Consider the following 12876-nt stretch of genomic DNA (forward strand, 5'->3'; position numbering starts at 1 on the left):
AAACTACAGGAGCACACAAATAAATTAGCAACAAAAAAATTGTGAATGCAAGATGTATACAATAATACATAAAGCAAAAAAAAAAAAGTCCTGTTGTCCAATTCTTGGAAGTCAAGGTAGATTAGACATGTGGCTGGCCCAAATCACCTGGTGAGTTTCTATTGAATATTAGAGATTTGAACTTGAGTCCTGGTCTCCCAGGTCCTAATCCGAAACTCTCTACTATACACATGGACTTTCCTTCAGTGGCTGCTGTTGAATAGCAGTGATCAGCTGGGCCTGGGTGAGTCATTCAAGTTGCAAGATAGAATTACTGCTGGCCTTGACCCTGTTGAGACCTCCCCCAAAACCCAAACAACCCTGGAAAAGTCCCTTCCTCTTGACATATACTGACAGAAACCAAGGCTTCAACTTGTAATACTGCTTTGGTTGCCTAGCTATGGGTAGTGGAACATACATTTCTCTTATGAGGGGGAAGTGTTAATACCAAAGATTTGTTTAGATTTTTTTCTGCAAAATTAGGACTTTCCTCAGGTTTGTAGAAAGATCTGTCCAAAGCAGTCATTTTCTCCAGGGGAATTTATGTTTGTAGTCTGGAGATAGTTGTCATTCTGGGGAAACTCCAGGCCACACCTGACAATCAACAAACAATGGACTAGTACTGGAATTACAGAGTTAGAGAAAAATAGAACAATTCATATTTATTTACTGAGTTAGCAGGTGACATTCTCTCCACCCATCTGGCCCCATATCTCTGTAGTTCCAGCCTGCATAGCCACCCATCTTAGTCTCTAGGGAGGCATAATGCAAACACAAGAAAATAATGAAACAATATGTTCTTGTTGCTGGCCTGGTAGTGGGAAAATTAGGCAAAGAGGAGGGACAGAAAAAAAGGGAAGGGCCTCTCTGGTTAGCCACAATCCAGGGAAAATGAATAAAATTAGCTCTGATTAAGTGTCTCTGAATCATGGCAATCTTTGTGCACACCAATAGCATTTTGGATCTGTTTCCTTAAATTTCAAATATTAAAAATTGTGGTTTCTAGCTGAAAGTTATGTACTCTGTATTACTGAATATGTTGCAATGAGTAACATACCTCAGTTTTTCTTCATAATGCTGACATTGCTAACTTCCAGTTAAATACAGATGGTTGTGGGTTTCATTCACCATACACGTTGGAGACAAAGCTTGCAGGCATAGAAAGATTCATTCTGGTTTCAAAATGGTGCCTTTGGGTACAATGTGCTGATTGTGGAATTTTGTTAGCTGAACTGAGAAATGGAAGTAACCCAAGTATCAGGAATAATGAAGGGTATTTCCTTTAGCCTCTGATCCTGCACTTCCACTTTGGTAGTTGGAATGCCTGTGCCAGATCTAACCTTCTCTGGCAAAGCTAAATGTTATGGACTGCTGGCCATTAGCTGTAAATAGCGGCTGCAGTTCAGTGCGGCCGCTGTTGACGCCGCAGGGGCTCCCAGCGATGACACTGCTTCCAGCGGCGTCATCAGGCCGTGCCGGTGTGTGGCAGAAGAGGGGCAGGGCGACCGGCCTTAAAAGGCCGGGCGCAAGCGCACCCGTCCTCTTTGCACCAGCCGCTCGCCTGGGACAGACAACTGCCCACCCTTCCCGTTTTCGGTAATAGAAACTTTATTGTCACAGCTGCGGTTATGACAGGTAGAGATCCTGTTGGCAGGGAGCCCGTCTGCATGCGGGACTCCCTGAGGTGGGGGTCTCAGTAAGGAGACTGGCAGGTCCCCTGGTGCGGCCTACCAGGCTGAGAGGCCAGAGGCCCGGGGGACCAAGCGGCGGGGGGGGGCACCAATGGAGGTGGATGTCGGTTGGGTCCCTTGCGGCCACTTCCCTGGATTCCACAGCGGAAGCCATCCCATCCTCTCGGCTGGGAGTGAGGTGTGGAGCCAGAGTGTCGTGGTTCATATCATGCATCCGGCTCCCTTCCCTGCATATGGCCAACCCTCTGTTGGGGTGGACTGTTAATAAATGGCTGTGGCCAAGTTATTTGCCAAAAAGCTGGAGTCGTGTCGTCACTGGGTTAGTCGCCACCTTCCAGTCAAAGGAGAAACTGGGTACTGACATTTGCACCCACAAAAAAGATCTGCTTTTCAATACTTCCCACCTTATAGTAGAAGCAACTCCTAATCCCCAACACGTAGCAATTTGGTATCTGATCAATAGAAGGATTTAGTCAAACACAAAATGTTTCATCCACAACTAAGCAAAGAACCTGTGTATTTGTTTGCTTTGAAGCATGTATGGGTCCAGCACCTCCTGCTTGTCCCCAGTTATGTGACATCTATGTGTTCAGCATTGGATGGGGTTGCCATAAGTCGATTGTAACAGTGGCAGTGTCTGCCAATACCAGAAACACCACCAGGGAGTTATGACCTTAGAACAAGTCCTCTTAGCATTTTTGCACAAAGCTGTGTGAAAATGCCGAACAAAATATTACACTTCCACCAAATGCCATAGATAGTGGAAGCCTATACTAAACAACTGTAGTCAAAGTCAATTGTTTTGTCAGGGTAACTGTTACTAGGTAGAGAAAAATCGACCTGATATTAAGGGGTCCTGAAAATGTCAATGACGGTCTTGTTTGATAAACCTGGATTGATAGATATTTGAGGCACATGAAGAAAGAAACAGGAAGATTTTAGTAGTGCAGTTATTTTTAACTGGATTTTCTTTTCCTTCCTTTGATTACTAGGTTCTGCTCTTCGGCTCATAATCACAGAGCTGTTTATGTAAAAATGAAATATCTGTTCCACATATTTCTTGTAAGGCCTTGGATGAGGAACGTGCCTCATGGCTTAAGTACCACTCAGTGCTTAACACCCACTCAGGGCAGCTGTCCCACCCCTGAGTGCCTCCTCCTCTAATCAGCCTGCCTGTCTGTCCAGCAGCCAGCCAATCGCCTTCCGTCCCCCACCCCTGACCACCCTCTCCTCCTTCCACTTCTCTCTAAGGCTCAGAGACTGCAGATCCCTGTTGCGTGAGAGATGCCCCTGCCAGTGAGTTCCCTTCCCGGGGGCCTGCAGCCTTTCCAGGTCTTGGGGGAAGGGCGAGGCCATCTGCAGAGTTCTTCCACCCCACCTTCTCAATCTAACACCCGTTATATTCCTGAATGCAACGGATTTGGCCCCATGTCAGTTTATAAAGACATGCAGCAAAATGTTTAAGTCCATTGAATCAATTATGTTATAAATGCACAGATACTATTACTTAGTATATGCCACTGTGACATTGCATTGTAATAATTTCCCTTACTGAATCTCAGTGGCTGTATTGATATTTTTATTTACTGAGTTTCTAATGTATTGTCGTCCCCCCCCCCATTCTGTCATATAGTTGGGTAAGAGTCATTCAATCTATCTTGCTGTCTCCTTCCTCTGATCAATTTTAAAATGCGGTTCTAAGCTGCTATTACCATGGTGATGAAGCTTAGTAAGCTATTTTACTGATTCTTTGACAATAAGGCTTTAGCAATGCATGAAACAGGATCTTATTTTCTTGTCACATTCGCTGAAGAATTTCATTTTATTTTAAAAACTAGCCCATCGCTTGTATTTTAAAACATTTTTGTTAAAAAAGCCCACTCACATGTACATTTCCAGGGTGATGTTATCCAGAATTGCTTCTCAAATAAACAGTAAATCTTGCCTAAGTGTAAACATAACAGAGCCCTATAGCATCACTTAGCAAGTGAAATTTAGCCCTGTACCTGTCAGTGTTGTTTTTGTTTAGACCAGGGGTAGTCAAACTGTGGCCCTCCAGATGTCCATGGACTACAATTCCCAGGAGCCCCTGCCAGCATTCGCTGGCAGGGGCTCCTGGGAATTGTAGTCCATGGACATCTGGAGGGCCGCAGTTTGACTACCCCTGGTTTAGACACTGGTTGGGAATAGGAAACTGGTTCACAACCTTAAAATGGTTGCAAATTTAGCTGGTTTGTGTGTCCCTGAACTGAGGTTTGTAGAAGGAATTTCCCCTGAACAGTTCCTGGGCCCTTTGGTTGGTTGGAGTTGGGGTTTGGGCCATTTAAACATAGCAGGGCCTAGGTGCCTCTTGTCTGTCTGGGACAAAAGACTGTAAGCAATTTCAGCATGCCAGATCGCTTTCCTCCCTTTGGAAGGGGGGAGGTGATCTGTTGCACTGGAAAGGTTTGTAGCTGACTAGGCCTGGCAGCTCAGAGGCCCACAAGCCCCGCTCTAAATCTCAAAAGGATGCTTTTCTTCCCTTGCTTTGGAAGCGGGGGGGGGGGGGGGTGATCCAGTACGTTGAAAAGGCTTGCAGCTGACTTGGCTAACAGCCAAGAGGCCCACAAGCCCTTTTCAGAATGCTGGATCAATACCCTCTTTTTTTGGGGTGGTGGGGGGGGGGGTGGAGCAATCAAGTGCATGAAAAAGACTTGTAGCTGTTTTGGCCTGACAGCAAGGCCCATGGGCCTCTTGGCTGCCTGGCCAAGATAGCTGCAATCCATTTCAGCCCCCCCCCATTTTGCTTCTCCCTGCTTCTAAGTTGGTAAAGTGAACTGGACAGACCTGAACTGGACAAGTTTGTTTGGTTCGGGAACACCTCGAACTTCAGACCCTGAGCTGAAACAGAATTTTCAGGTCCATGCCTATACCTAGGGAATACCTTTTTGCAAAATAGGTCTGTTAAAACATTGGTCCCCAACCTTTTTATCACCGGGGACCATTCAACGTTTGACAATTTTACTGAGGCCCGGTGGGGAGGTAGTCTTTTGCCGAGGGACGTCGCCGCTGCCGCCTGAGTGCCTGCTCCACTAGCTTTCCCACCAGCGCCAAGGGGGAGCCCCAGCCATAGCGGCTGCTGGAGAGCACCAAAGGTGAGCTGGAGGCAGAGTGGTAGGGCAGCTGGGGAGGAGGATGAGGAGAAGCTACGGCCTGGTACTGACTGATCCACAGACCGCTCCCGGTCCCTGGACTGGGGGTTGGGGACCACTGTGTTAAATATATATGCTACCAGGAAAAGTCTACTCGTTTTAAAGAAAAGATAAACTAAGTCACAGATACAACAATGTCTTTGTAGATATGTTCTATATTGCATCAATTGTTTCTTAAATAATAAAGCATCATAGCATCACAGAATAACATGTATATATTTGCTTTTTTGTACCATTTCAGTGTTCCTAATACTGATATTCATACGATTTACAATAATCTTGCAAGGCAGGTTACTAGCAGTGTCTCCATGTTGCAGATGGGGAGGGCTGACTTGAAGAGTCCAGAGCTGTAGGGAAGGGTGGTATAAAAATCTAAATAAATAAATAAATAAATAAGAGAGTGGGTTACTCATAGCAATCTGGTAGATTCATTGCTAAAGTCATATCTGAACAAAGAACATCATGGCTGGAACTTTTTCAGAGCTGGGGTAGCTTATTGAATACCAGAACTGAACAGCTGGAATGGGTCTAAAAAGCCATTATTTTCCCCTGGTGCGAGATTCTCTATATAAACACTGAATGATCATGCAGATTATACTTTGCCTCAAGTACTTTGTAGAAACCTCGTTCTAAGCAGAGTTTCACCCTTGTAAGCCTATTCACTTCAATTGATTTAGACCAGTTTAGCTCAATTGAAGATTGCTCTGCGCTGCATGATGCCCTTGTGCTTCAATAATGAAAAACAGGGACTTTTGTCATATGGCAGACCAGGAAATGAAAAGAGTAGCTGTCTTAGGAATCTGAAGAAGTAAGGATAGGCTTTCTGGTAGATCCCAGAACAACTAAATTAAGATGGAATTACAGGCTCTGGATAGCCCAGAATAGCTTAATCTCGAAAGTAGGGTTAGCTCTGATTTGTATTTTAATGGGAGATCTCCAAGGATGTCCAGGGTTACTATAGAGAGGCAGGCAATTGCAAACCACCTCTGTCAGTCTCTTGCCTTGAGAACCCTGTGGGGTTTCCATAAATCACCTGGGACTTGGTGACAAAAACAAAAGTCTCAGAAAAGAGCCAGTGCAGGTTAACAAAAAGGAAATGAAGTCACACAAAAAAGGAGGCTTAAAGGGACATGCAGGTCAAACAGAATTCCTATTAAAAATGAGTTGGTTAATATTTACAACTGAATTGCTTATCACTTGAGGTCTTGCTACTAAGTCTGCAGCCCCCTATTCAGATCATTCAATTTCAACCCTCAGTAATTTATTTCGGAGTGGCCTGACAGCGTTATGTAGTAGACAGCATGTCAGATTAGTATCTGGGAGACCTAGGCTTGAAGGGCTACTCTAGCATCAAGGTTTGTTGGATAACCAGGGCTTTCTGTTAGCCTAAGCCATCATAAAGGGTCATGATGAAGATAAAATGGAGGAGAGGACAAAGGTGTTGTAAGCAGCTTAATGTCTCTATTGGGGAGAAAAACACGGTATCATCAAAGTAAATAAATGAATAAAACGTTGACTGTACTATTCTCAGGATCCTCCATTTATAACTCTTGTAGAGTTAAAGTGATATGATGATCATTTCAGTATCCTTGTTTTTGCCTTTATTCTTAAAAAAAATCTCAACAATATAGTTTTTGGGGAAAAAATTTTGAGATTCCATTTGTTTTGTCTTTAGGTTATGCGAAGTGCTTAATCTTGACCCCAGGCATGTCCTGATTGCAGAAGTAATCTTCACAAACATTGGAGGGGCTTCCACAGCTATCGGAGATCCCCCAAATGTGATTATTGTTTCTAAGCAGGAGTTGAGGAAGGCGGTAAGTATTGCTGTCTTTTGTGTTAATGTTGTTTTCTTTGGTAATAGCGATTTGTTTTTCCTACTGCGCTGAAAATGAAAGATAAATGGCACAGAACCATGTGCTGCTTTTGTTTCGGACTCGTTCTGTAAGGGACAGAATCAAACTGAATCTGTCTCCTCCTAAATATAGTTTCTTTACTTTCATCTTTGGTGCTTATTAATCTTCTTTAAGTTAAGCAGTGGGAGTGGTTATGGAGTGTTGATCCCCAGAGATTGCCTCTGTGTCCAGGGACACGTGATTCTGACTTCCAGTTAAGCAAAAGTGATAGTGTTATTGAAGATTTGGATGCCTTCTCACTTTTCTTCAATGTCTTGTCTATCCTTGACATAGGAAAAGCTTCACAGATAAAGCTTCACTAGATAAATAAACACCAACAGGCCCTGGTGAATATATACGTATACATTTATACTGAATACCACATGCATATGGGAAGATTCTTTGCTGTCCTGGAATAACTCTTAGTATTTTCTTCAACTGGAAATATGAAGCAGTCTTATCATATCTTTGATCTATATCTCAATAATGTCTTATGTATTGTACTCTCCAGAGTCTTAAGCAGGGAAACATATTTCTTGATAGCTATTACCTGAAATCCTTTTAAGCAAAGAGACAGACTTAAAATCTGCATTCAAAAGAGCTGCAGAGACATTTCGATGGCTGAATATATTACGTGTGTGGAACACAAAAGTTGAGATATAAAACAATATACAATTTTAACTATTATTTATTAAAGTGCACAAATATTAGGTTAAAAACAAAGTAAAAACTATATAAAAACTATATAGATCTAATTGCACATGAACAGACCAAATGCGTTTCGGCCCTTCTGGGTCTTCCTCAGTGGTCAATAATTATATTATTAAATAATTCACTCTTATCTAAAACCCGTTATCTAAAACCCAGCTCGGTGGTCAAGGGAAATCTGTTAGGTTGGACTGGTATAGTGTTTCTTTTTGGAGCACACCAAACAGCTGATCCCAATTATAAGCTGTTTGCTGTGCCCTTTAAATGCCTCCTCCCAGAAACTTCCCAGGCTACCTAGAACTTGCTCTGTGCAGCCTGGGAAATGCTTTCCTCCAGACCCTTCCCAGACAGTGCTTTCCACTGACAGAGCGGTGGTGGTGGGGAAAACATCATCAAGCAGCTGATCCTTATGGATCGTTAAATTACTCCTCTCCCCTCCCCCCCAGCCTTCCCAGGTAGTGAACAGCTGGTTACTTGCTGCCCGGGAAAGCTTTGGAGGGTCAGCACTTTAAATGTCTCCTTTCCCCCAGTTCTTCACTGCCTGGGAAGGCGGGGGGGGGGGGGGGGGGGAGAATAGCCACCAAACAGCTGTCTGGCATTTTGACTGAATTGGCTTGAGATTCCCAAATTGGCCAAACTTGAATCAATATACTGAATCAGGAAATCCAAAAAGTACTGATTTCCACGTCCTACATATCCCAAGTTGTGAACCTGTCGGTAAGATAGTTTATGGAATCCCTATTTGTAATTTCTATAAAAACGTTTGCGGTGACCAGGGAACATATGTAATCATGTGCTGTGGTTTATTCCTAATATTAAGTACTTCGATACTGTTTTAAAAGAAGATACTGTCTCAATTCGTCAGTATCAGGGCAAAGATTACAATGTGGAAACCTGGAGGACTATGATATCTAGAAGGACTCTAAAAGTTATGATTCACATGCTGCAATTTCTTCATGTGACTGATGAGCACCTGGTGTGAAAATTGAAAATTTAGATTCTGACCAGTGTTGAATGGCATCCTTGCCTTTTTTCTGTTTTCCCTAGCTTAATTTCTATGTTTGGATAATCATAATAGAACTTAAAATAGCACTGTGAATCCTGCATCTGTCCACCACAACCCCACTACAGAATTTGCAGTACTTGCTCCATGGGAGTTAGAGGGGTGAGGATGGCACTGTGGCCATCAAGATCTCTCTTATTCAACAGGAAGGAAGTCAGTGGTCTTATAACAGTGGATGGCACAATTAGTGACACATGTAGCCAACTAAAAGTGTGGGGCATTCCTCTTGTTTGTATTGCTTTCTTAGGACAGGGAAGACGACAGAATTGTTTAGATTCACTCTGGCTAAAAAATGTCTGGTGATTTGTATCTGGCTTATTAGGTCTGTAAATGTGCAGAGATGGCTAGAATGCAAGTCAAATTCACTGTTCCAAGATTTAGATCTAAACATTTTAATTTCATTATTCAGTGCTGAGATAAGGCCATTTCCAATCAATCAAAAGTGCCAATAGAATCTGCAAGCCACCTGTACAGAACAGCAATATAAAATACAAAGCAGCAGATTAAAAAATGACCAAAGAACAGAGCAATGAAAAACTACCTTGAATAAATAAAAATATTTGCCAATCACTAGAGAAATCAAGTAAATGCAACCAAGGCATAGAGAAAAAAGGGAGGAATGGCATTCTTAAGCCAGGGTGAAACCACTAAAAAGGCTTTCTCCATCATGGCTATGCAGTTCTGAAAATGAAGGAACACAAAGGAAGGCTAAAAGCAGTGTCTGGATAGGACTATATTTAAGCATACAAGTATATTCTGAGCTGCTATGAAAGGTTTACTCAAATTCTTCAATTAAACAGTGATTCCCCCTTTATTTTGGAGCACAATTTAGTTTTACTGTCATTCTAGTTTCATTAGCAATCTATTTAGGAGTTTAAATTTCATTTATCACTGTGATGTTGAAAACTCACTCTTTTATTCTGTGACATTTCTTAACTTTCCCCCAGAAATTTGGGCATAGAGCTTCCATCTGAGTTTTTATGCTGCAAGGTTATAGCAAGGAGGGAAGTAATAAATAATAGCATTCTAGACTTGTAATTTTTCCTCATCTGTGACTTTGAGGCTCCAGAGATTGTAACTATTTCACCTCTTAGTTTAACCAGTCCTGAGGGTTCATAATATATTGGACCATAAAGTTGAAGTGTCATCTAAAGAGACTAACAGAGGTGGTTTATTTTTTTCCTGGATAATGCCATATTACTTTCAACAACTTGTATATCTGTTATTTTAAATAGGCTAGTCTAGGACAGTCTGTTTTTTTGGGACTGCTGGAACCAGCTTTGCGCTATTCATGATTTTCATTTTCTGAAGAAGCTAAAGTGATTACTAATTCATTTCAAATGATTGCATCACTTTCCAAATTAAATATTCCCTGGTACATGGCCAGTTCTGCTCCACTTGACAAAAAGAATTGTGTAATGCTAAAAATTTAAACTTCAGTCAATGTGAATGATTTCTGCACAATATAGTGAGCATGGAAATGGCAGTTGCTGTGCATTTGCCTTTCTGATACACAAAAGAATGTCTACAGTGTACAGAATGAATTTTCTCAAAATTTGAATTTCTTTTTCTTGCATGTTGCAGAATTGCCAGCTAATACCTTTCTCATAAAATGCTTATTTGTGTTAAACTGTCAAAGACATAATCGTTTTAAGTGAGATGCTTGCATACAAAGAATTCAATCAGTACATGAAATCCGTTCTTACTTCTACCTATGTCTGATCTTCATTGTCCCCAGAGAGACTAGGATAAGTCACAACTGACAATAAATTCCTAATACTGATGATAATTAGGGGCTTCTTTTGCTCCCACATTGATTTTTTAAGGAGGGTTTTTCCCCTATTACATCTTAGATTTATTAGGTAGTGTAATATCATTGAACTCTTCAGGAAAGATATATTTTAAAATACATAAAATAAATATAAAGTGGCTCTTATAAAGTATAGTAGAACTTGTTCATTGTGCAAATAACAAGAGAGTGAGTGGAAGAGTATGATCTCTTCTCAAGTGACTTAACTTGGATTCATGACTTCTTCAACAAGGGCGGTCAGGACTTACCCTGGGTGCAATTTGTCACTGCGGGGAAGCAGTTGCCTAAAGGGAAGGGGACTGCAAGTCCCATAAGCCCCTGGTGGTGGCAGCAGTGCTGATTGGTGGGCTGGGGGTTAAGGGAGCGAATCAGCTCCTCCCAGCTTCCTCCTGACACCCCCTATAGGGAGGAGGCAGAGAGGTATAGGTCTCTTTCCCTCTTCCCTGGACATATGTATTTTTGCAGTTTCTTAGACCAGTGGTCCCCAACCTGCGGGCTGCGGCCTGGTGCCGGGCCGCGGCTCCCTCTCCCCGCCCCCCCCGCAGTAAAAAACTTCCCAGGCTGCAAGCTTGCGGTCCGGGAAGCTTCTTACTGCGGGAGGGCGGGGAGAGGGAATCAGGGCCGCGCCGCGCATGCGTCATGCGTGGCCGAAATCATGCATGCACGGCGCTTTTAAAATCATACAGAACGGTTGGGGACCACTGTCTTAGACAATGAGAACTATGGTATTCCAAGATGTGAACTACACATCTCTATCTCTTTTCCTTCGAGCATTAATCTGTCAGTCTTGAACCATTCATTTTGCTTTTGAATAGTTTGCAGTCCAATCCTGTGCATATTTATTTGGAAACAAGTCCCATTGAATTCAATGTAGTATAAACTCAAGTGTGTATAAGATTTCAGACTTAGGTTTATGCATTTCATGAATTTCAAGTGTATCTTCTTGTCCTTGAATTTTTCTGTGCTGTCCAATATGCATAATTGTTATTTAGTTCCAGAAAATAATCTGCCTTTCTGAAATATCAATCAATTATTAAAAACAGAATCAACATATATGCTGAATTTTAATAATTTTGACACATATAGCCATATGGATTTCTATTCCAGTTGTTTAATAAAAATAATAAAGAGGATGGGATTAAAGTCCCTGCAATGTTGAGATTCTAAACAATTTTTAAAAGTTGCAGAACTTTTAAATGGAAATTCAGCAATGCTAAGTAAACTTCTACTTGTAGGGATGAAGAACTAAAAATATGATCAATTCAAAACACCTGTAAGCCATTGATTTTAATAAGATTGAAGCAGGTGCTTAACTTTATTAGTCATCATTTTGACTGGAAACTGACCTGGGTACAAAATGGTAAATAACCTGTTATGCTATTGTGGGTGAGAAGCGCCACTTTTCATTCATTCTGTTTCCACCTTGTTTGTTTCTTCTTCCCTCACAGGGATTGGATTTTGCAGCATTTACAGGACACATGTTTGTTGGAATTTGTCTTGTGCTTTTGGTCTCCTTTCCTTTTCTGCGGCTTCTCTACTGGAACAAAAAGCTTTACAACAGAGAGCCGAGTGAAATTGTTGGTAAGTTTATGTATAAAATCTGTTTGATAGTTGTACATAAAACAATGACTGCTTGTCATGTACCCATAGCCCATGTAGATGCCTGCAGGCGAGGGGGTCTGCTTTTCCTTGGGGTGGGGGTGGGAAAGAGGGGTTCTCCCAGCCTCCCTTCCCCACTCCCTTGTTCCCTCTGATGTTGTTCCTGTTATATTTTATGGTTAGTACTGTTTAGTATCATAAGGAATGCAAATGACCTTGCCTGGCTATTTGAGTCTGAGTGCTAAGATATTTGAAGAATGGTTTCACTTTGTAGTTTAGATAAAACTGCTTTTCCATGGGAATGCTTTTTGGCATGCAAATCCAGTAGAAGGGGGGCTATATCTGTTCCTGAAATTCTCTATGAGGCATCTTTAGCAAAGTTCCTCAGTAATGGCAAGGTCCTATATATATTCCCCTTGAATCCCAATATAGCTACCTTTGGACTCCACACTGCAGAAAGTATGTGTTTGCATTGGGGTCACCATAGGTGTGCATCCCATAGTCATGACGATGCTACTGAAATTTTTGTTGTGATATGGATTGGAATAATTGTTAAATTCCCGCAGTCCCTCAAGTGGTCATACTTGCTTGTGCTTTATTCTTTTATTTAGTTTTGAAATCTCTGTTTTACCTTATTGAAATATCCAGTTCTGAGATCTGTTAGCGACAGCAGTGTGGTATACTGTATGGAATACTTCCCATACAGTCACTGTCCTAAGGCTTGACGTTTTGCTCTAGGGTTTACTTGAGCTCACATGAATCAATAGCTCTGTGAGATTGGACTTTTCCTGGACTGAATTCTTCTATTAGCTGCTTTATAGTAGGTCAGCCTAGGATTAGATAGCAAAAAAGGAGATAACTCATTTGTCACCATCATATAACC

The 12876-nt window shown here is 41.9% G+C and overlaps 1 protein-coding gene across 2 annotated transcripts in view; it reads left to right on the forward strand.

Moving 5' to 3' along the window:
- The window catches only part of OCA2 (OCA2 melanosomal transmembrane protein), a 195156-nt gene that overhangs the window by 87534 nt on the left and 94746 nt on the right, over positions 1-12876 (forward strand). For both annotated transcript variants that reach the window (XM_077343422.1, XM_077343423.1), the window contains 2 exons: positions 6597-6735; positions 11843-11975. In XM_077343422.1, coding sequence (XP_077199537.1) covers positions 6597-6735; positions 11843-11975 — 272 coding nt within the window. The remainder of the gene's footprint in view (positions 1-6596; positions 6736-11842; positions 11976-12876) is intronic.

This window comes from Paroedura picta, chromosome 6 (assembly GCF_049243985.1).
Source record: "Paroedura picta isolate Pp20150507F chromosome 6, Ppicta_v3.0, whole genome shotgun sequence".
Lineage (NCBI taxonomy): Eukaryota > Metazoa > Chordata > Lepidosauria > Squamata > Gekkonidae > Paroedura > Paroedura picta.